Source organism: Candoia aspera, chromosome 4, assembly GCF_035149785.1.
Source record: "Candoia aspera isolate rCanAsp1 chromosome 4, rCanAsp1.hap2, whole genome shotgun sequence".
Classification (NCBI taxonomy): domain Eukaryota; kingdom Metazoa; phylum Chordata; class Lepidosauria; order Squamata; family Boidae; genus Candoia; species Candoia aspera.
In genome coordinates this window covers 20,459,421-20,483,187 of record NC_086156.1, presented here as the reverse complement: position 1 = coordinate 20,483,187, position 23,767 = coordinate 20,459,421, and the positions used below count along the sequence as shown (strand labels likewise).

Genomic DNA, 23,767 nt, shown 5'->3' with positions numbered 1-23,767 from the left:
TCTTTATATTTTCCCATCTTTCCAAAGTGGTTGATGTTCACAAACCCTCTCCTCAAATACTTTGCTAGTATTTGAAGTTGATTTTTCCCCCATCAAGATTCATCCTTCTTTTGGCTTTTATGTTTTTTTCTTTTCCCCACCCCTGGTGTCCTTTAGTAACTCTCTGATTCATTCACAAAGGCTGGAGATAATAATTTTCCTTGTGAAGCTCTTTGACACTCTGGCAACATCTAATTAAGTCTGGCATGTATTAACTTTTCAGTGACAACTGATGTGATTTTGCTATTTGTTCCCTTTTTACAGGGTTTATCTACACAGGAGAAGTTGTGCATCAGATGTTAACAGCAACACAGTATATTGCACCCTTGATGGCCAATTTTGACCCCAGTGTATCAAGAAACTCAACTGTAAGGTACTTTGATAATGGTAGGTATGAAAATTTTTGTTCAGATTTCTTTTACTTTAGCTGCTGTTCGTAGGAAATTACTCATTAGGGTTGATCATAACATTTAGCTCTTAGAAATGCAATACATTTAATTAGCTATTCCTCTGCATATAAGACTTTAGTTTAATTAAAACTTTGCTGGTAGAATCTCTTGTATTGAGATGTATTGTCCATTATTACATACATTGATGGATTATGATAATGGACAATACATATATTGCATGTATTGTCTATTATTATTATCCATCAAAGCTATAAAGGTCTTAGCTATTGTATAAAATTTTTGTTAACATGGTTAAAAAAGCAAATCCATAGTGTTTTCCTTTGGTACCATCTACATAGTAAATATCCACTAATGAAGCAAGAACATATTCTTTTCTTTGTGTTGTATTTTATAGAGACACAGGGCATGCCTGAGGTTAATAAACCTCATAAAGATAATTGAAGTATCAGTACTATATAATATTTGAATAACCCTCCCTTTATCTACAGCTCTCAAAGGTCAAGTATCTGATGGAAAATTGTAAGGTGAAAAGACAAAATCCAATTTTGTAGCTGGGGCTATACAGAGAATGTACATATTTTGAGTTAATTAAGCCATCCACTCTGTCATAGATTTACAAAACATACAAATTGAAAGGAATATTGTAACTCATCTGATCCAGCTCATTCTCAGTAACAGAATCCACTAAGCTGTTCCTGGCAGTTGCCTTCCAGCCCACTCAAATACCTTCAGCAACAGGGAGTCTGCCACCATTCTAGGTAGACTGCTCAAGCTCTTAACAACTGTCCTTCTCACATTCAGATTGCATCCCCTTTTAATTCTGACCCACTGATCTCTGTCCTGTTTTCAGCAGAGAAAACATCTCCCTCAATGCACCTGGCAGTCTTTTAGATATTGTCAGTTTGCAGTCATAACTCCTCTTTAGTCTTCTCCTTTACAAGCTAAACATGCTCAGCTCCTTAATCGTTCCATTAGGCTTGGTTTCCACGTCCTACATCATCCTAGTTGCTGTCCTCTGAACTTACTCCAGCTTTTCCATTCATGTAAATATCTTGTTAGTCTGTGCTATAACCACCTCTTTAACCTGACTTTAGTCATCTGAGATTTAGGTGGCAAAGTTACTGGACAGCATTCTGTTATTTTCATCTCATTGCTGCCATTCTGAACTGCTTCAGAGTCTTTGTCATCTTAGTCTTTCAGTCTGCATTGGAGAGGGGAAGAAGGTGTGTTATCAGCTGCTGGCTGGCTGTTGGCCATTAGTGCCTCTGGAGAACTTGGAGTGGCTGCCAGGCTCTGCTTCCCTTCTCAGCTTTTGGGCTGTTGGTTCATCAGATTTCACACCTGTTCTTCCTTTACCGCTATTGCATGCTGCACCTTGTCCTGGCATCTCCTCTCTCTCACCTGCAACTATTTCTTCTGCTGTCCCAACAACAGCGATCTGTCCACAACCCAAGGTGGGAAAAGGCAACATCAAGAACATGGGGGTGCGGGCTGTCTTTGGCTAGAGAAGTTACCAGTTCTGCAGAACAGCGTTAGAGTCCATAGGTTGTAACAACAAAAAAAGCCTCTATACTACTATCTACACAGAGCCAGTTTGGTGTAGTGGTTAAGGCACCAGGCTAGAAATCGGGAGACCGAGAGTTCTAGGACATTGGTTGTCTTTTTATATAATATTGATTCTCTTAACTTGTGAAGCCGCAGAGTTGTTTTGAAATTGGGCAACCTAGAAATTAAATCAATTAATTAATTAAAAGAAGCAGTTGCAAAACTTGCAACCACAGATAAAACCATAAAACAACCAACCCTAAAGTAATCAAAGCAGAAGTCAAGATCTATTTAGATCTAAATATATTGCACTCCTAAGTGCCCACATAATATTTCTGGGTTCTTGGGAAAACAGATACCTGTCATTTTCACAGGGTTTCATGCATACTTCATGGATACCAGAAGCAGGGAACTTGTGGCACTTCATATTTTTGTTGGATTCCAGTTTCCATAGTCAGACGAAGGGAGGGGCAGGTTACATTTGGCTGAGATCTGTTTCCAGTGACTTCATAGATGCCCCCATGTTACTTTGTTGACAACAGTTTACCATCACCTTCTTCCAGATTTTTTGTTTGTTTGTTTGTTTATTATTTTCCAGCCTAGGCAACCAACCTGGGATTTCCTGATAATCTCCCTCCAGGTATTAGCCAGGTACAACCCTGTTTGCTTTTCAAGATCAGCTGCCTGCTGCCACCAGGCTGGGCACTTCTAGGAAAGCATGAGTCAAAAGGCAATTATTCTTCAACAACAGAGGGTTCCTTGATACCTTACCATTTCTAAGGCCAGCAGACTGTTAGTCAGATAGTTCCATGTAGTTGGTGTTTCTAATCCCAGCTGTATAACATTTACTCATTGGAGGTAGGTTTTCATGACTAAACACTACGATTTTAATTGCCATAGCACTTATGGAATTTAATACTAACAGATGCAGAAATAATAATTACCCTGAACTGCTTTTAAAGGAACTTGACAAATGCATAGTGGACAGGTCTGTAGTTGCTATTAGCCCTAGTAGATATGTGGAGCCTACAGGTTTACAATATGCCTTGCAATACACATTTCTGGAGAATCAGAACCTTCAAACGCTCTTGCAATGGAGCTGTCTGGTCCCTGCAAAAAATAAGAAGCTTCTGTAGATCCTTGGGAGCTACGAAGTATAGATACAGTATATTAGAGAGAGCCTTGAACTCCTAAAGGAAAGGTGATATACAGATCTAATTAGGACACTGTTGTTTCTTACCATATTGAATGTACATATTACCTGTCCTTTGTGCTTATTTTCAGAGAAGTATAATGAATGTATACAATAGTGGTTAGTGCTATGGCTCTTTTGCACACTAGTCACTCAGTTGACAGTGCCCTTAACCTGCATGGTATCTTTTGTTATTCAGAAAATGTTATTTCCAGTACTTCTGGAAGGTCACTGGGAATTGATTTCTTCATAAATTATTTAGAAATTGTTGCATTCTTTTCCTTATACTCTAATAATCCCCAAATTTGATATTTCTTTATTCTGTTTACTATTTCATAAGAGGGTGTAACTGCACTAATGTTTCCTGTATAATGTCTGTTTTAGAAGATAATTACTAGTGGACTTGTAGCAATATGATGATGGTCTTCCACAGCCTGGTGCCTTTGATATGCTATGGCTATGTTGACAATGGATTCTGGAAGTCCAGGCAACTCTGTAGGGTACCAAGCTGGAGAACATTGAATTAATCTATTAAATTGCAATCATGTACTTTCCTGCACTATTTTTGTCTCCTTTTCCCAACTTGACAGGCACTGCACTAGTTGTTCAATGGGATCATGTACATCTACAAGATAACTACAATCTAGGAAGTTTCACTTTTCAGGCAACTCTTCTCAATGATGGCCGTATAATTTTTGGCTATAAAGAGGTGAGTTTGATCAGGGAATGAATTATTTCACTTCAGGATGATAGCTTGCAATAAAATATCAATATAAAATAAAATAAAATGGTTTAAATGGTAAAATTCCCAGATCATTAGTCCTCTAGTTTCTAGGCTCTAAGATTTATAGATGGATACTATTCTAAAGTAGAAAGCGTTAGCTTCTGCAAGAGGAAGGGTGTCATGAGTACTGATGGCGAGCAGGAGGGGGCCCCTATCCAAGGGGGAAAACGCATGCGTAGTACTGAGGAATTAAGCAGCCATTCAAAGAGACACAGATCAGACCCGCCTTAACTTTTGGGGTTTATCTGTCTGGGTTTTTCCCACGCTTCTTCAGTTTGTTAGGATTTTCTGTCTAATGTAGCAGTAATAAACACTAGAGACTTACTCCTCATCTCAGCGTGATTTCTGACTGTTAGGACAAAGGGAGTGCTGTGAGGTGTAGTGGAAAGTAAAGCCTCTCCAATGGTTATTAGGCATAACCGTTGAAGGTAGAGATGGGTGACCTGTGCTCATCCAGTTGTTGCTGAATTACAAGTCTCAGCATCCCTGATGAGCATGCCCATTTATAAACAATGCTGGGAGCTGTGGATTATCAACATCTAGAAAGCATCAGGTTCTCCACTGTTGATTTAAGACATCAGAGGTCGAAAGTAGCAATTGGTCATGAGTCTTATGCACATGCTTGGTCTGGCTCCACTGTGTGATCTTCTATCCATGTGCCTATCAAACATACAGCAAATGTTTTGATAGAAAATTAGAGAATGTGGGACTGTTCATGTGACAATGTAACATTACATTAGAACATTCCATGCTTTCTGTTCCTGCCTTGATCCCTCCAGCCCTGATGGTCTGACTCCAACTTACCCTTTGGCAGTTGTTTCTAATTTACTCTTGAAACACGTTGCATCTTCTACAATCCTCTGTATACTCTGATCTCATTCGCTAGAACATACCTGATTCTGCTCAGGGGAATTTTAATTGGACGAAACAACTACTGTATGGATTTCATTCCTGAAAGGGAAGATAAAATGGATGCATTCAAATATCACCACAAGTATCAGACAGTGGTAATAATATGCCACAGTGTACTTCAGGTTTTCTCATCCTCCCCTTTTTGATGCAAATGGAATAAATAAATCTGATAATAGTCAGCAAAAGCTTTAGAAGGTGAACATAGAGCATTCTGATGTTAAGGAGGGGAGAAAATACCTTCGGTTTTTACTTCTGCTACCTGGATTTTACAGCAGTAGTAGTAGAAGTCTTCTGGGTGATCCTGGAAGATAAATATGGGCAAACAAAATCAGGTAGGGCTAAGGAATTGGACTAAACCACTAGATCAAACCATGGTTTGATATCCTGATTTGGTAACACTTATTAATATAAATCAGTTTCCACTTAGACAACCCAAGAAATGTACAGTGCCAAATAGAAATATTTTGCATTTTTCCCTACTAGTTCAATTTGGTGGAACAGAATTTGCTTGGGAGATGACATTCTATGTTTATGTAATTAGAAGATGGCCAATAAGTGTATGTGAATGTCCTGTTTTTTATTGAAGAATCCTCTGTCCAGAAGTCTGCAGCCTCCTTGGCTTCATAAGTTTCAGTTAAATCCCCAAACAAGACAGAACTAGACCACCTCTCATTGGGCTCTTTTTTTCTTTTTAAGCCATGCTACTATCACGCACTGTTTGGAAATCCTGCCCTTGAAAAATTGTTGGAGAATAGTTCCTCCCCTGAAAGAAATTTATAGAAATTTCCCACCTTACATCCCATCTGCCTGCCCAATTTGATGGACAATTTCAGAGGTCACCTAGGCTGAGCTCTGCTTTGGACCCAACTATGACTAGAAGGTTTCAATCCCCATTCTCATGTGAGAAGGAGAAATGCATGAGCCCAAAGCATGTCCTAATAATTACGAACAGGTTGTAGGGATATCTGAATGTAGCTATTGTGTCTTCTTAGTTATAATTATATTATGGTATAAAATAACAGTGAAATTGGGCCATTTAATCCTACAAGCCAACATTATACATTTTTGTTTTGTCCAACTCACGTAGCAGAAGATATTCTTTGCTCTTTGTTCCATGGCTAGTTTCTGTTTTGTCCTTTTATCTCCCCCCAGCTCCAACTTTTCCTCCAATACATTCTGCAAATGCAGCAAACAGCTTTTACATGATTGAGGGTCTCATTACTGCCTTAAAGAGCAGGCAAAGCCTTCATGTTAAGTAAATTTAGAAAAATGTAAGAAAGAAATTTACTTCTGGAGTATTATTAATTTTATCTGGAAGAAAACGCAGGAACAATTGTACTGTTGAACATTAGCACAGCTTAGAAGCCTTTGTATTGTTTACTCCAAAATTAAAAGAATCTTGAAAAGCAAATCATTTCAAAACAGGTCTCCTCTTGGAGGTTTAAAATGCAAAGACTGAAGTTCTCCTTCACACAGGGAGCCCAAATGGATTATTGTTTTGCTCTTTCCCAGAATTAACAGAATTTCTATAAAACATCCAGTAACAGAAATGGAATTCATTTCCCATCATATTTACTTTCTCTGTGGCTCTGCTTGCAGAATTCTATTAGGTGTTCACAAAGCAGCATTAAAAAGAAAGCTGTGTATATAATAAGCAAGTTAAACTGTTTGAGAAAAATATTCATTGTATTTCAAGGTTTTGTGAGCTCTGTTCCTAGAGTGAATTGACAGTGAAGTCTATAGATGGCAGACTAGAAAACATAACTGCTGAAGTACTTACATGAAATTGGTGAGCAGGTCTACCAAAACTTTAAATATTAGCCTCAAATCAGATCTCATTGTGCACTTGTTTATTGCATATTGCATATTGTTTTCTCATCCCCAAATGAATGTTCCCTTTCTTGAAAGGCCAGTTAATGCTGTGTAGAAAATCCATGGAATGCAGCTATGATCAAGTCTATTTCTGACAAAAGCAAACTCCACTAACAAATAAAGGAAGATGTAATGGTATGTGGGAATCACCTTGGGAGACAGGAGGAAGAGCCTGATACTAGCCCTCCGTGGTAGTCCAGACAAAAAGCACAACTATGAGTATTAACTCTATCTTTATTGTAAGGTTTCATTAACAGAATCTTGCAAGACTGAAAGTCTTTCTCCCCTCCTTTCCTTTTACTCTCTATAAAGATAGGGAGGGTTCCTTCTGAAACACTCCCCACACCTCCTCTCCTTCTGTGGACTGAGATAACTTTTACATGCTGGTTGTCCAGTCTATAGTCTTCCTCCTGTTTCCCAAGGTCATTCCCACATACCATTACAGGAGGTGGTCCTTAACCAATATGACCATGATCACATTACATGAGCCTTTCTATTATTGAATGATCTGTGAGCCATAATGATGGTTGGACTATGGCCCATATTCATTTCAAGAAGTCAGCCAAATATTCACACTGCCCTAACTGGATACATGACACTAAGTGTCAGCCTCCCAAGTAGACCAGACAGGAAACATGACCAGATGAGCTAATTCTACTTTATTGTAAGGCTACATTAACAGAATCATGCAAATCTGAAAGTACAAATCTGCCATCCCTTTTTACTGCCTGATCAGTTAGGATGGATCCTTTCTAAATTCCTTTTTCTGCCTTTTACCCAGCTTTGGGCTACTCCCCCTTTTATCTGATTGTTCCCTAGGCAGCATCTCTTCCCCCCATCTTCCAAGGTCACTCTCACATACCATTACACTGAGTATCATTCAGTAGCTGTGGACCTCTCTTTGAGTAATACCACCTTCCACATTGGTTGCTTCTTTCATAGAGACCAACTGGTATGTGTACTGATAGAGAAATTGCAATACCTTTATAGCAATAAGAGGGTAGGATCCTGTCTGTATGATGTGGAAAGGTGTATCACCAGGCACACCATGGGTTGGCATCATTGGGCAATTGTCAAACTTGCTATTTGGCTGGGGTTCACTGCAGATCCCTAGAGCACTCTTTCTGTTGGTTCACCTGCCTTCTCTGAACATGAAAGCAATGATTAGAATAAGGAGGAGCAGTAGGCTCCACTTGCCCTACCCCCTCTCTCTGGTGGGCAAAAAGCAGCAAGAGTGATATGGAAGAGCTTGTTCCCATGGACCAATATCAGAAGTCGGCATAGTTAGACATTTCCCAAGGATCCAAGTCTAGGAGGGGACTCTCTGATAAAACCTCACTTCTTTTTCACTATGACATTCTGCTAGTTCACTCTTTGACTACTGAAAGTATGTGCAGTAGCTTAACTACCTTCATGCAAGCCAGAAATTAGTAGTAAGGAGGAGGAAAAGGAGAAAGCATCAATAGCTGGAAAATATACCTTCACTGATCAAAGGAAGAGTGTGGAAAGTGCCTTGCCTAAGAGGAATGCAGCTGCTGGGCCGTTCTTGAAAATCCCGCCGGTACTGGAGCCAACAGTGTTGTGAGGTCTGAATGCATTGGATTGTCATGTGTGAACCTTGTTCAGCATCTGATTACATTTTATAATATAGCATTTTACTGATAAATAGCTACAATCAGAAATAGACTGTTTGAAAAACTATCTCTTTTTTTCCCCCTTTTTTGGCAGATTCCTGTCTCAGTGACCCAGATAAGCTCAACTAATCATCCTGTTAAAGTGGGGCTGTCAGATGCATTTGTGGTTGTCCACAGGATCCAGCAAATTCCCAGTATGTTGTTAATACATGCTAATGAATGTAGCATGAGCCAGTATGATTTATGTGCAAGAGGAAAACAGATTAAAAGAGATTAAAAATGTTTTAACTAAACAAAACTAGAAGTTTTATTAGGTTCAGCTTGCTAATTTAAATGTAATTTTATTTGGCTTGTAACTCCCACTGTGACTCTACTTCACTATTTGTCAGCTATTCAAAAAGTTCCTCAAGATGTTCTGTTTTTCAGAACAGCTATTTTACAGGAATATTGGTTATTTCTACTGAAGGGACAACAAAGAACTTGGATAAAAGATTATCAAGTCATGTTTTTCAGTCATTTATTCTGAAGAAAATTCCATGCAATGGCAATTCCACTGTTGTAGGATTTCATGTATGCAATTTCTTTATTCTGCTAAGAAAGCTTAGAGGGACATTAAATTTAACTATATCCATGTGCTCATACAATCCTGATTGTTCATTGGTACAGGCTACAATCCTTCAAGGTTACATATAGAATAAATAGTACAGTATATCCTTTATTTTACTGTTAATACTAAAGACTCCTTTAAGTTGAGCACAATCCCTGTGTCCTCAGGGACATGTCCATATAATTTTCTTGGCAGTAGTATGGAATGAGTTTCTGGGTTTTTTTGTTTGTTTGTTTTACTTTGCAACTGAACCCACAGCTCTGAAATTCCCTCATGATCTCCTGTCTAACTACTAGTGAGGCCCAGTCTCTCATCATTAAGAAATGCATTTCTCCATAGGTTAAGAATACTTGGATTATATCATATTTGCAATAGTTCTTCAGTTTTATATTAATACAATTTGAACTTAGTCCCTTTCCCAAGTTCTCCTTTTACTTAGCACTATGGATCACAGTACCTAATAAATACTGGTGTCAAATTATGTTCAGATATCACTTAAAAGATGCATTTTGTCTCCTGTGTCTGTGCTACAATTATACTGCCCCAATAAGATGTGTCACACTTCAAATTCAGCTAAGGATGCTGGTTTTTTTCACACAGTCTAAAAGACAGACCACAGAGAACTCAGAGAACTCTTCTGAGTTCATGATCCTGCAGTCCCCCAATAAGTTTAGCCATCTGTTTGGCATTACCTACCCAATATGCATTCTCCTAAATCTAAAATACGAAATCTTGCTCTTATCTTGCCTAATGCAAATTCAGTTCAGTAACAGCAATTCTAAAAACTCTGATGTCCAGGGGAGAGGCCCAGGGCAGAGGAAATGGAAGGTAGGTAGTTTGGAATCCCACAACTTCCTGATTGTGAAAATTAAAAGTATTTCCTATCATATATGAGTGCTTTTGTAATGTGTGGGAAGCCAGTTGTTGGCTTTAGTTCCTTTGAGAGGGACAGTTCAAGAAAAGGTGCATTAATCACCATTTTGGGCACAGCAAACGTATTTTTGTATGTCTGTATTCAAACAGACCTACAAACATATTGTTCCCAATATAGCACTCTTTTGGTAAAATAAATCGAATTGTAGTTCAGAGATATTATCTTAGTTTCTCATTAAGTTATATCTTTGCTGGTTATATCTTTTCAAAAATAGCAAATGCACACAAAAAATGCAAAAAGGCTTTACTAGCTTTTTGTCAGTTTTGCAGTGTGCAAAAAGAATGTTGGCTAGTACTGGTTCCTATCTGGCCATTTTACTAGAGATAATGGAAGTTGGGGTATAATTGTTGAAAGATAATAGCAGATTGGGGAAAGCCACATTTTGCCTAAAAGCATTAATTGGTTGAATTCAGCATGACAGTGCTTCTCCAGCAGCTGTGTCTTTTTTGGGGGCAGGGGGAGAGTCTTCTAATGAAATGGAAAAAGTAAACCTAACAAACAAAATGGAGAGTGCAACCCGCCCCCACCCTGTCTTTTGGATGTGACCAAGGTGAAACCCAGCTCCTCTCTTTTCCTAATCGCATCAGAGCCAAATTGACTGTCCCTGCCCCAGACAAAGCCTCCTGCAGTCCCATCTAAACAAAAGATTGGAAGCATCCTTACCCGCTCACAGTACAGTCCAAGGGCAACCCTTACAAGGGAATTGCAACCTAGAGAACCCCCAGCCTTTCATCTTGTCAGCTGATGATCTCAACATTCCATCTCCTTTAACAAGGGACTTAGCTCTGCTGGCCTCCTGAAAGACCCACGTTTCCTAACAATAGAACACCCCCCAGATACACTGACAAGGACCTGCCTAGCTTCCCCAAACTGGCCAGCCAATCAGATCCTTAGGATTTCCCACCTTGTAGCCCTCAATTCCTGTAAAAATCTTTGCTTTTCCATTGTTAAGGGTCCCTCTTTCTTGTAAAGTAGGCACCCAGTGATCACTGCAATAAACATGGTTCTTCTCCTCAGTGTTGTGGTGTACAGATGTCTGCAGCACAAAGAAGGAATGGTAGATGGGGTGTTGTATCCTGTGCAAGCTATGCAACTGGAATGCAGGGTGTTCACTCTAATTTCCACCAACTCCAGTCTCTCTCTGCAAGCACCTAAAAATATCCTTCATCATTTTCAGACAGTAATAGTCAACCTTGGCTTGCAGGTTTCACACAGTATAGCTGTCTGACTTCACACCAGGGATGGCAATAAATCTAGACTCTTCAAAAACTCAACTCTCCATTCAGTAGGTAGCTAACAGCAGAAGCTTCACAGGCTTGATGTGGCTTTATAAGTAGCTTTATTGCAAACAAGAAAGAAGTCATGCTTACACAGAAGATCTGCCTATTGCACGTTTCAGAAATCAAGCCACACATACATCAATCAAAGTGAATACTTGTAGCTCAGGGTTGAACTGTGGAGTCCTTGGTGCTCTCTGAGCCTTGTTTTCTTGCAGATGTTTCATTGCCACACCAGGCAACATCTTCAGTGCAAACAGGGAGGGGACCTTGCTCTCTGTTTATATACTGTCCAGCGTCTGGAAAGGATAGCGCTCCCATGCATACAACCCAAAGTATGGATCTGGTACATGGATGACACTTTCATCATAATAAAAAAGAAACAACTGGAGGAAACACATGGAACCATCAACAACATCTTCAATGGAATAAAATTCACAAGGGAAGAACAACAACACACTACCTTTCTTGGACATCCTCCTCAGTAGAGGAAATGATGGCAAGTTAGAAACACAAGTCTACAGGAAAGCTACCCACACCAACCAAGTGCTCCATTACCAAAGTAACAATCCAACCTCCCACAAGAGGAGCTGTGTAAGAACATTGTTCAGACAAGCACTCACGCACTGCAGCAACCCAGAACACCAGAAAAAGTAAGAAGATCATCTGTACAGCATCTTCCAGCAAAACAGATACCCTCTCAACTTTATCAAAAAGTGCCTCACCACCCAACCCACTACAACCCAACCATCAGAAGCTATGTAAAGGATAACACTGCCATACACCAGAAACATCTCAGAAACTACCTATCGACTGTTACAACCACACGGCATCACTGTAGCACATAAACCAACCAAAGCCCTTCAAAACATCTTAAATAACCCAAAAGACCCAATAGCCCAAGAAGAAAAAACAGGAATTATTTACAACATACAGTGCAAAGACTGTAACAGCCACTATGTAGGACAGACAGGCAGAAGACTAGCAGGGCCATCCACAAACACCAACTAGCAGTCAGAAGACAGGATGAGAATTCCTTAATCTCACAACACATGGACAGACTTAACCATACTTTCAACTGGGAAACTGAGAGCATCCTAAAGCAAGCCAAATCCAGAAACTCCAGATAATTCCTGGAAGCCTGGCACTCAGACAAAGCAGCCATCAACAGACACATAGAGGTAAACAACATTTACATACCATTCAAAAGAGACAATAGAAAAGCCAAAAGACAAGACCAGCTCCTCGCCAGCAATCAACACCCACATATGCAAAGATTAACACTAGGATGAACACCAGATGAACAATCAAACAGCACAGTACACCCTAATCAAGGAACTATTAACTCAGTCAATCAAGCAAGCAGCAAACAACAGCCCAATCAAGGAACTCCCAAGGAGAGAACAACACCCTCACCAACACAAGCTGGACAAACCACAGTATATAAACTGAGAGCAAGGCCCACTCCCTCTTTGCACTGAAGATGTTGCCTAGACTGGCAATGAAAAGTCTGCAAGAAAACAACAGGCTCAGAGAGTCACCAAGGACTCCACACATACATGTCTGCCTGCCTGCCTGTTCCAAGGCTTAAATCCTATGCCTTTTTCTCCCACTCTTCCAATTCAATGGACTTTTTGGCTTTTCCCCCAGCCTTGCGAGCCAGAGACATTTGTTACAATAACTCTGTCTTTCCTTCATGCCTTGCCACTTCAGCCCTTGCACTGGGAAAGGATTCTACGTGACGGTCTGTATTTTTTGACTCTTCCCCCATGATTGCCAGGCTCTCATTTAAGCAACCTAATCGGATAGCTATGAGGGAATGCTGCCATGCTGGGGAAGCTTGTTCCCTAGCGTGCTCTCCCCAGTAAGCAGTCATTGTCTCCAGTGGCCCATAGACCCTGGCAGTCACTCATTACCCAACTAAACAATTATTGTTCTGGGATACAGAGCAATAATGTTTACTGGCAAGGTGTCAGTCAAGCAAAGTGCAGGCTGCCAGAGAAAAGGGAGGTTGGGGAGCATGATAGCACTCTCTAGCAGCTTGATCATCGGCTATGTGACAAGCTGCTAGGGTGTGATATCTGTCCTGTGTGTACTTATTTGGGAAGAAGCATCCTATTCCTCCCATGAATCTTGCCATTTTATACATGTCATGTATCTGTGAGAGATGTAGGGCTTAAAGGCACTGGACTAGCAATTTGGAGACCATGAGTCCTGCCCTGGGAATGGAACCAGATGGGGGATTTTGGGCCAGTCAGTCACCCGCAGCTCTAAGAAGAAGGCAGTGGCAAACTTAAATGAATTCTCACCTTGAGGCCCAAACCTTTACTATTGCACCTTCAGGAATTGTCCTGCTATGCTTCTATTATAAATAGTATTTTCTGTCAGGATGATACACATGCCCATGAGCATAGTTCAGATAGGGGTGTGCATATTAGGAATTTCAGTTTTGAGCAAAAATACATATAAGCTTTATTACAAGGATGATCCTTTTCTCTTCAGCATCACAAGAAGATTCAAGCCTTTTGCATCATAACTCGTTGTAGACACGCTATGATAGTGTATATATTCCTCAAGCTACCTTACTAAAAATAAATTGAAGCATTTGTCTGTTGTTAGACTGAAGTTCATACTTTTACTCTGTACTTCCATACACACACACACACACCATGTGTATGTATGGGTATGCATATAAGCTATAGTATATTTGAATCAATATACAGTACACAGTCCATTTGCACATAGGAGATTTCAAAGTTCTTCACAAGTGGTGGTCTTTTCATATCTTCACCCAAAAGGGGGCCATCCCATAGAAAGAACTGCTGACCAAAACAAGATCTATTTCTTTTGCTACTTTTGAGTAAAATGTTTTAAGCAGCCTGTTCTTGGCAGAGTAGATAGTGTGGTGATGATATGGTGTTATAATTTATGTCAGAATGACAACTGACTATTGAACAGGGTGGGTTGGGAGGACACCCAACCTAGAGCAACCAAAGCTCTAGGTTGCTCAGTGCAAAGCAACTAGAACTAAAAAGTGAATTAGTTGTATTCTAGTCATTTCCTCTGACCTATGTAAATGAGGACCACACTGGATTTTGTTAAATAAAATGAAATTCTTGAGTGTAGGTTTTCATGTCAGTTGTGTATTGATATATTGACTTTAGATAATGCCATAAGATAACAAGGCAAACATTCATTATTTCACACAATATCAATTCTGTGTTGCTGTCCCTTGAAATGGCCTCTTTTAGTACAGGGAATTGATCTCCATCTGAATGTAAACCTGGAAGCAATTCTTGTTTGCCAGAATAGAAGTTACAGGACAGCAATTCTGGTCTGGTCCTGAGAATGTGAGACTAGGACTAAGGAGACCCAAGTTCAAAATAATGCTCTCAGAGAGGTTTATTGTGGAGTAAAATGTGAGAGAAACATTTACTGTGAAATCATGTTCACTGCTCTGAGCTTCTTGGAGGCAGAATGGGACCAAAATCAAGTACAGGTAGTCCTCCCTTAACAACTGCCATGTTTAGTGACCGAAGTTACGATGGTGCTGAAAAAGTAACTTTGCAACCAGTCCTCATACTTATAACCATTGTGGTGTCTACACAGTCAAGTGATCAAGATTCGGCTGCTTCAAAAATGGTGGGCATTTATTACTGTTGCAGCATCCCACAGTCACATGATCGCCATTTGCATGCATCACAGCTGGCTTCCAACAAGCAAAGTCAATGGAGAAGCCAGCAGTAAAATTGCAAGTCGCTGTCATATGATGTCTCGCTTAATGACCACGGGTGATTTGCTTAACAACCACAGCCGAAATGAAGCCATAAGTTCATTGGGAGGTATCATGTGATATCTTGCTTAACCGCTGCATCGCTTAGCGATGGGGTTGCTGGTCCCAATTGTGGTCTTTAAGCAAGGACTACCTGTACATAATGAATTATGGCCAGCTTCTAAAATAATGAATAGTGATCCTCAGTTTCTGGAAGGAAGATGTGGCAATATGTTCAGGGAAGCAGACAGAGTTTATTGTATTTAAAGAAAAAACTATAAAAACAATTCCTGTTCAACACTCACAAAACCCTCTACATCCAGAGTGTAATAGACAAAAGCTCTAGGTCTTACCTTATTTCACAGGCATGTATTGGCAGGATGTGGCGTAGGGACAAACTCAAAATTATTCTGTTTAATTGTCCATCACGGGCGAACATGCTGTCTTCCAGCTCAGCCAGTTCTTTTAAACCCCACAGGGGAAAGTGTTCTTTTTGCTCCCCTCTCTGTTTGTCTCAGGGTTAACAGCCTATTGTATGAAAACATAACCATTACCAGGCCACTCTGAATGTATAAGGAAAACGCTTCTGGACTAGATTTCTACCCAGGAATGTCTGGTAGCTGTTTGGAGCTTCAAAAGCACAGGGCTAGAACAAGTGGACAGAAACTATGCTAATTTGGGCTGGATTTCAGCAGCTTTCTTGCCAAAAGGAGAAGACATATTTTCCCTTGGTGACTTGTCCATACAATGCATTTGCCAAGTCGAGGCAATGAAGAGTTGCATTTCGAGTGAACTCTTTCCAGTACCAGAAGCCAAAAGCCCAGACTGAAGAAGTCCAAAAAAGCAAACAAATGAACATATAAACAAAAGTGGTGGTATTGTCACTTTGGCTGAACCTTTTGTTGCTAAGAAATTAGGAAAGGTTAACAGAGGGTAGGCTGCTTAGCTGTAAGCTGATGAATTCTGAATGTGCTCAAAAGCAAGGTGAAAAAGTGTTTTAAGAAGGTATAACCCCTGTGTGATGAACCCTTGGTTTAGTTTAGTGGAGCAAAATTCCTTCATTGACTGATCCTAATCATGATGGAACAAGACAGGGTAGTGAGAAGTTTGGCAGATTGCAGTTCATAGGCAGCTCTCAGCTTTTTCATGCAGCCTTGGGCTAATTTCAGAAGTCTCTGTAAAAGATAAATGGAGTAACCTGAAAACTAATTTGTCTCCCTCCCCTGTCTTGAGAAAGATGGAGTGTATCAGAAAGAGAAAATAGGGGGTGTCAGGGAGACAGTAGGTATCCCCAGGGCATTTTAGAGCCTTTTTGCTTCAGTCTCAGCAATCATAGGGCCCCCAAAGTTATCCTGCAACCTTTAATAGAAAAAAGATTCCAGCTGGTGCTATGCACACTCCCTGAAAATAAGTCCCATTGTAATGTATTGGAATGATTTTTGTGTAGACGTGGGTAAGATTGTGCTATAAAATATCTTTTGGGACATTAGTCTCCCCCTCCCTGCTACTGCATCTTATTTGAGTGAAAGAAAATTCATAAGGAGCTGTGTTAACTAAAGGAACTTTGGTTATTTTATTATCCTTGCACTTAAGGAGAGTAAACAGTTGTGTATATATACAATTAGATATATATAAACAGAATGACAAATTGTAAGGGTTGGGAGAAGATAATCTAGTCAAAGCACCTGCCCAGTACAGGAATCCATTACTAAGCATCTCAGACAGATGGCTATCCCACCTCGGTTTAAACACTTCCAAGTGAAGAGGAGTCCCCCCATTTGAAGACAGCTATTATGTCTCGTCTGGGCAAAATATACTCAATGCTTCAAACTGTTCCTCATAAGTTCCCCCCACCCCAGACCCCTTATCATCTTGGTTGCTCTATTCTGGATACATTCAAGTTTGTCAATATCCTTACTAAAATGCAGAGCTCAGAACTGGATACAATACATAAGGGTGATCTGAACAGTATAGAACAGCCGGTTGGGGAATTCTGGGAGTCAAAGTCCACACATCTTAAAGTTGCCAAGGTTGGGAAACACTGGTGTAGAATAAAGAGAATGCTGACTTCTCTTGATCCTGATACAATACTTTTGTTGATGCAGCCTAGGATTGCAATTGCATTTGCATTTCTGTGTGTGTGTGTGCATGTGTGTGTGTGGCTACATCATGGTATTGACTCTTGCTCAGTTTATAATCAACCAAGACACCCAAATCCTTTTCCCATGTGCCCTTCCTTCCATTCTATACTTGCACTTCTATTTTTCCTGCCTTTCTCTATTGAAATTCATATTGTTGTGTCTGCCCATTGTTCCAGCTTGTCAAGATGCTCATGAATCTCGCTAATGTCTTCTAAGATCTGGTTTTCTCCTATCTTTCTGTCATCTGCAAATTTGATAGTAATATTTACTAGCCCCTCATCTAAGTCATTTATAAATATATTGAACAACAGAAAGCCTCAAACAAAGTGCTGTGGTACAGCACCAGACACTTTTTTCTTGCTTGATGTTAATCCACTGATGTACACCTGTTGGATTATGATTATTTAACCAGCTCTGTATTCATTTAATAGTAGCAGGGTCTATTCCAACCCATATTTTGCAATCTTCTGTAGTAGAATCTGATAGGAAATTTTATCAGATGCTTTAATTAAGTTAAGATATACTATATCTAAGGGACACGGTGGCACTGCGGGTTAAACCACTGAGCTGCTGAGCTTGCCAATTGGAAGGTCGGCGGTTCAAATCCGCGTGACGGGGTGAGCTCCTGTTGCTAGTCCCAGCTCCTGCCAACCTAGCAGTTCGAAAACATGCAAATGTGAATAGATTAATAGGTACCGCTTCGGCGGGCATGTAATGGCATTCCGTTTAGTCATGCCAGCCACATGACCACGGAAGTGTCTACGGACAAACGCCGGCTCTTCAGCTTTGAAACGGAGATGAGCACCGCCCCCTAGAGTCGGACACGACTGGACTTAATGTCAAGGGAAACCTTTACCTTTACCTATGCTATATCTGCCACATACTGTAGTATGGCCACTGTATTAATAAAGGAGATCAGGTTGTTTTTGCATTATTTATTCCTGATAAACTCATGTTGGTTCCTACAATGCAATACATTATTTTCTAGTTGACTGCTTAATAATTTATTCTAGAGTTTTGCCTGGTACTGATGTCAAGTTGAGTAGTCTGTAGTTACCTTTTCTTCCCTTTTGGAGAATAGGAGCATTTGCCCTCCTCCTGCTATCTACTGTCCACCATGATTTCTCAAAGATCACAGAAGGAGCCTCCAAGGTGACATCAACAAGCTCTACCAGGACTCTGAGATGTGATTGATCTAGTCTTGGGGACTTACACTCGTTCACAGTAGCCAAGTGTTCCCTAACTCTCTCTTTACTAATCTTGGGCTGCCAGTTTCTCCTTTCGTCTGTTCTACTTTAGTCCATTTGAACACAATTCATCTTTAGGGGAGAACACTAAATCAAAGTAAGAATAGAGGAGCTAGAATCCTACCATCTTCCTTTTCCTACAAATAGAGCTTAATTTCTCTTTCTCTGTTTAATTTCATTTTGTATTAGCGTTTATAACTGTTGAAAATACTTAATAAAAATCATTTTTAAAAATACAGCTTTAAAAGCTCCTTTTCTTCATTTAGCATCCCTTGTGAACCTAAGCTCCTTTTCAACTTTAGCCTTCCTAACGTTCTTTCCTGTAGTAAATGATATTTACTACAACCCCTGAAAGACCCGCCTCAAGAATTGGGGAGTGAAGAGAGGCGACCTGCAAGACGTTTTTCTACAGCGGGATGAATCATCCCAAATTGAACTGAGATTTACTTATATATGTTAGCTGACTGATCTATTGGAAACTGTTTCTGAGAATCACTGGGCAGCAAGGAAAAGCTAGGAAATGTTTCTTCTGGGTTTAAGTTTTCCAATGCATTATGTCTAGATTTAACATACAAATCTCTCTCTTTCCAGAATCACCCCTTAAAATCTATCTTCTTACATGCCTATTTTAATTCCTTCATGTGAACTCTGTACTCTGTTGGTTTCTCATATTTTTAACATTGATGAATTTACCTATCAAATAGTACAGTCATATATTTTCATTAGTTACTTGCTCAAGATGGCACATCCAGAGTTCCCAGGTTGTCTGCCATTGAGGAGCTCCTACTAACAAGGTGGCCACATGTTTGTAGTCTGGACAATTGTGCATATGCTCCGATCTTCTCCAGTCATGATGGATGCTGAAAGCTGTTTGATGGCTTTCCCCAGTCTCCCCTGTCTCTTGTTGCTATTGCAGTCAAGATATTATTGCAGTGTCATTCAGTGGAAATTTCTATCAAGAATCAGGAAATCCAGAAGAAAATGTAGCTGATGGTTCTTAATTTCTTAGGCAACAAATTTGTCTTACAATCATAACATTAGTATCTTTACCTCTGAACATAATTTAAAAATAAAATAATGTGTAGTAAAGCAAGCAGCAAATGGTACAATGTTACTAGATTTTTCTGCTAAGTAGTATTTGCAGAATTTTTTATAGGAATCCATGTACAGCTTGGCAATGAATATTTTGTTTGAGGGGAGTGCTTTGGTGCCAGCCCTATACTAATTTAAACTGACCCTATCCAAGCTTATTTTCAAAAAGAAAGGAGGAAAATGGTCCAGTGTGTATGAAAACCATTAATTTTTTTCAAATTAAGTGTATTTGACACGAGTGACTTTAATAATATGTATCTTGACTTTTCTTGATAATAGAAATATTTTATTTCAATAAAGCTTCATTTTAATTAACTCAGTGCTAATGTTTCTTTTCTTACAGATGTTCGTAGAAGAACAATATATGAGTATCACAGAGTGGAGCTTCAGATGTCAAAGGTCACCAATCTGTCAGCTGTAGAGATGATTCCTCTGCCCAGTAAGTAATAAGTAATAACTAATAAGCAAATGAAATACTGCATTCTTAGAGGCTGGATTTAAAATATGCCTCTTTTCTTTTGTAGCATTTGCGGTGTATTTACAAAGATATTTTTTACATTGTTGGCAGATAGAGTAAAATTACATATGTCTGTTGATGTCTAAGCCAGCATAATAGTACGGTGGTGGGTATGTTGTGCTAAAGTCACTTTCATTCTTATGGTCTGCCCTGGCCAGTCCCATTTTTTTCACAGAATGTCAGCATTATGTAAGTACTTACCTTTATGCATATATGTTATTCTTGTACATAAACTATTTCTTATCTGGCCATTTCTCAGTCATTTGTTTCTTCTTCCATGTGTGTGTGTGTGTGAGAGAGAGTTTGTCTATAAATTGACTAGATTCACACTTTGTGATAAACTACAGTCTTGTAAAATACTATTTTTGACTAAGCCACATTAGACTGATTTGCACATTACATTAAGCTGTGTTTGACAAACCACTATGGTTAAGTTCAGAAAACATGCTAAGTGAAAGCTAAACATAAGAGATTGTGATGTGTGAATCCAGTTATATTGTAGTATTTGAAGTAATAGCATATCTGTTGATTTTTGTTTGTATACCATCTTTCTGCAACATGGCACTCTCAAGACACTTTAGCAATGCTGACTACAGGAGTATTAATTAGCATTACAGGAGTATTAATGAGCATTAATTCCCACTACTTCTTTAGAGCACACCAGGTTGGAGGCAGCTGTGATACACCTTTTCTAGGTATCTTAGTTAGTCTGGTTCTGTTTGGAGGTGACATGGAATGATCAATAGAGTGCTGGTCTTAAATTAGATGCACAAAAGTTCATAATGCCAACACTTTGATAAAGCTCACTATTTAATCTTGGATGAACTTCACCTGTCTCACAAGGTAAGCTCCATTTACATCACTGGGCCTCCTCTATTATGATGGTAGCAACTGAAGCTTCTTAAACAGCTGTTCCACTAACTTCCCTGGCTTTTATATTCATCCAGTTCTTCTCAGCAGCTATGTTCACAGGGGTGGGGAGGAGGCAAGCAATGACAAAAACCATGTCACAATGCAAGCCTTGCCTCTTTTGTACATGTGTTGTGACAGCACATGCACATCGAAAAAGGTCATAGCTGACAGTGGGATGCTGTTTTCATCATTTTGACAAAAGCAGCAGGAGCTTGCGGATACTCATGCTTCTCAGATGAGAAGTAGCCATGGAATTACAGAGGAATGCTAGACTCTTTGAGATAGAATGAAGGCCTTTGGAAGAAATATTATCCATAAAAGAGAGCCAAGGCTTGGTTCAGATGTCAGAGCTTCAGCATTACACCAATACTCTGGTCCTCATAATTGTTAAAGTGTAATTTGTAACACAGAACTGTGGATAGCATCTGGCTGACCCTTTCTCCCATCTATTCTTTTGGTATTTCCACTATCCAGTTGCCTTTTAACAGCTTTATTGTAGGCTGTTATACTTGATTGAGTGGCATAACTTCTGTATTTGTTACCCTGTGTCTTGACCTTAGTGTCTAATCTATATTTAGTATATTTTATCTCCTTCACCAATCAAAATGGGTGGTAGCGCTTAGAATTCCGAGGCAATCGTTGAGGATTCTTGGAATAGGAACTGATACCCAACTGCCTGCCCTGCCCGTACCACTAGTACATATCTATGTGTAACACTTTGATATTTCAAATTTCTTACATTGACCTGGAACAAAGCTGCATCAAATTATTGTCCTCCAACCATTTTTCATTTATTTTGAAGAGAATAAATTCTTGAAAAATTGATTGTAGGAAGTCTTGTTAAGATGAGCAATTTATTTTTATGTTTTTACAGCTTGTCTTCAGTTTAATAGCTGTGAATCCTGTATCATATCTCAGATTGGCTTCAACTGCAGCTGGTGCAGTAAACTCCAAAGGTAAGAATGCTCTTTGGTACACAATGGCCTTGATAATGAATCAATTTTTTCTTTCACCCATAGAATAAATGGGGTTCTTTTAATTGAGCTGATTTATTGCCTCATATTGCTTTTGATCTTTTAAATTGTGGTAGAGGAAGTTATAAGGTTCCTTTCTCAGATTCCCAAGAGGTCTTAATTGGCAGCCAGACTTTTCCAGCATAATTAAGACTCAGAAAAATGGATTCATTTCCATGCTTGGTGGGAGTGCCCTGGAATTACAGGATATTGGCAAGCGTATGAAATAATTGAAAGCGCAACAGGCAGTCCATTAAGGCAGCAGCCAACAGTGGTTCTGGGGGTTAGTAAACATGTTTTTATTGTAAAAATAGTGAAAATGTTGCTTTTTTAAAAAAAAAATCTAATTTTAAATAATATATAAGTATGTATGTGGCTAGAATTAAGGAGTGGCTAGAATGAATGAGGATTATAGCCCAACACATCTGGAAATCACTTGATTGAAAAAATTACATTCTTTTGCTTAAGAATATTGGTTATATGTGGTTCTTATTAGGATTTCTTATCCAGCTATAGTTCCTTAGCTTTGGCAGCCAAATAGAAGCATGTTTCTTTTATTTAGGCCATTTATTCTGAATAGTTGGTGACATACAAGCACATGTTTCCCTCTTTCCTTTCTCTGTATATAAATCAAACTTTTCAGCACCATGTCTTCATCACTGATAAAGAGTTCACTAAGCATAATTTGATCTGTCCTTGAATTGTCTTACAGTGTAATATGTTTACATGTTTTATAAAAAACTCCATGAAATTCTGTGTGACTGGGATACAGGAGGATCAGATTTAACAACGTACTTACGAAAGAACACTTTTTGGAACTTCAGACTAAACACAGTCCAGCTAAAATGTTTATATTGGATTTTTTAAATAAAATTAATGAACTACTGTATCGTATGACGGAAGGAGAAGCTTGAAAGAGAGGACTTTAAATCTTGTGAAACATGTGCACTTATAAGATGCCTCTCATCTCACCAGAGATATAGTAAAGATGATTGGAAGGAATTAACTCTATACCTTAGTTTGCAACAGGAAAGATCATGATGGTTCATATCAGATTATATCAAGCAATAGATCCATTAATACTCATGAAAAAATTGACATCTAATATGTTGGTATGCTATTCCTGAAAATGTACAGGCTATTGTAAATTTGTCTTTGGGGTCTGTGTTTATGGTCATGTAAACATTTGTGTGGTTGTAAAAAATGGGAATATCATATATAACTGTGAAGAAAAAAAATGCAATTACAAGTTCCAGAGTTTGAATATGTGATACATTTCATAATGTGGTTGTACATGTGCTAATCAAGGACAGGACAAGTTACACTGGTGGATCTATTCTCTATATTACTGATGCAAACAACTTGTCAAAACATGGGCATAAAGAAAATGTATGTTCCTCGAGAGCACCATAAAACATTCTAAATCAATTATTCTCAATATTTCATATAAAGTGCCACCAATCAGTTTGTCAATGAGCCTGGGTCTTGCCATGATATAAACAAAAAGTTCCCTTTTTCCATGAAGGACCTTCATGTAGTTACTGAAAAGCTGTTGTTATATTTATCTCTTCCAAAAAGTCTTAAAGGCTTAATTAAACATTCAGTGTCCTACCCTGTGTCCCACCTGGACTGTGTCTGACTCCAACCTGTGAAACGCATACAACAGATTAAGAACGCTAGAACAGAAGTGCCTCAAAGCATTCTGGGTGTTGAACATACTTATTTGACAACAGTTTGTACTTAGCCTTTCCTAGGGTGGTTTTGTCACGCTCCATTTGTATTTTTGGTATTCAGTATGGTATCAGGAGGAACAATTTGGGAGTCACAAAATAATTGGAATTTAAAGTGCACAATAAGAGCAGGCTTA

At 39.2% G+C, this 23,767-nt stretch overlaps 1 protein-coding gene across 1 annotated transcript in view; it reads left to right on the top strand.

Annotated features, from left to right (window-relative positions):
- Nucleotides 1-23,767, top strand: part of PLXDC2 (plexin domain containing 2) — a 266,598-nt gene that overhangs the window by 182,651 nt on the left and 60,180 nt on the right. Inside the window, exons 5-9 of the mRNA XM_063303542.1 lie at nt 304-426; nt 3,777-3,895; nt 8,483-8,582; nt 19,802-19,897; nt 21,762-21,843. Coding sequence (XP_063159612.1) covers nt 304-426; nt 3,777-3,895; nt 8,483-8,582; nt 19,802-19,897; nt 21,762-21,843 — 520 coding nt within the window. The remainder of the gene's footprint in view (nt 1-303; nt 427-3,776; nt 3,896-8,482; nt 8,583-19,801; nt 19,898-21,761; nt 21,844-23,767) is intronic.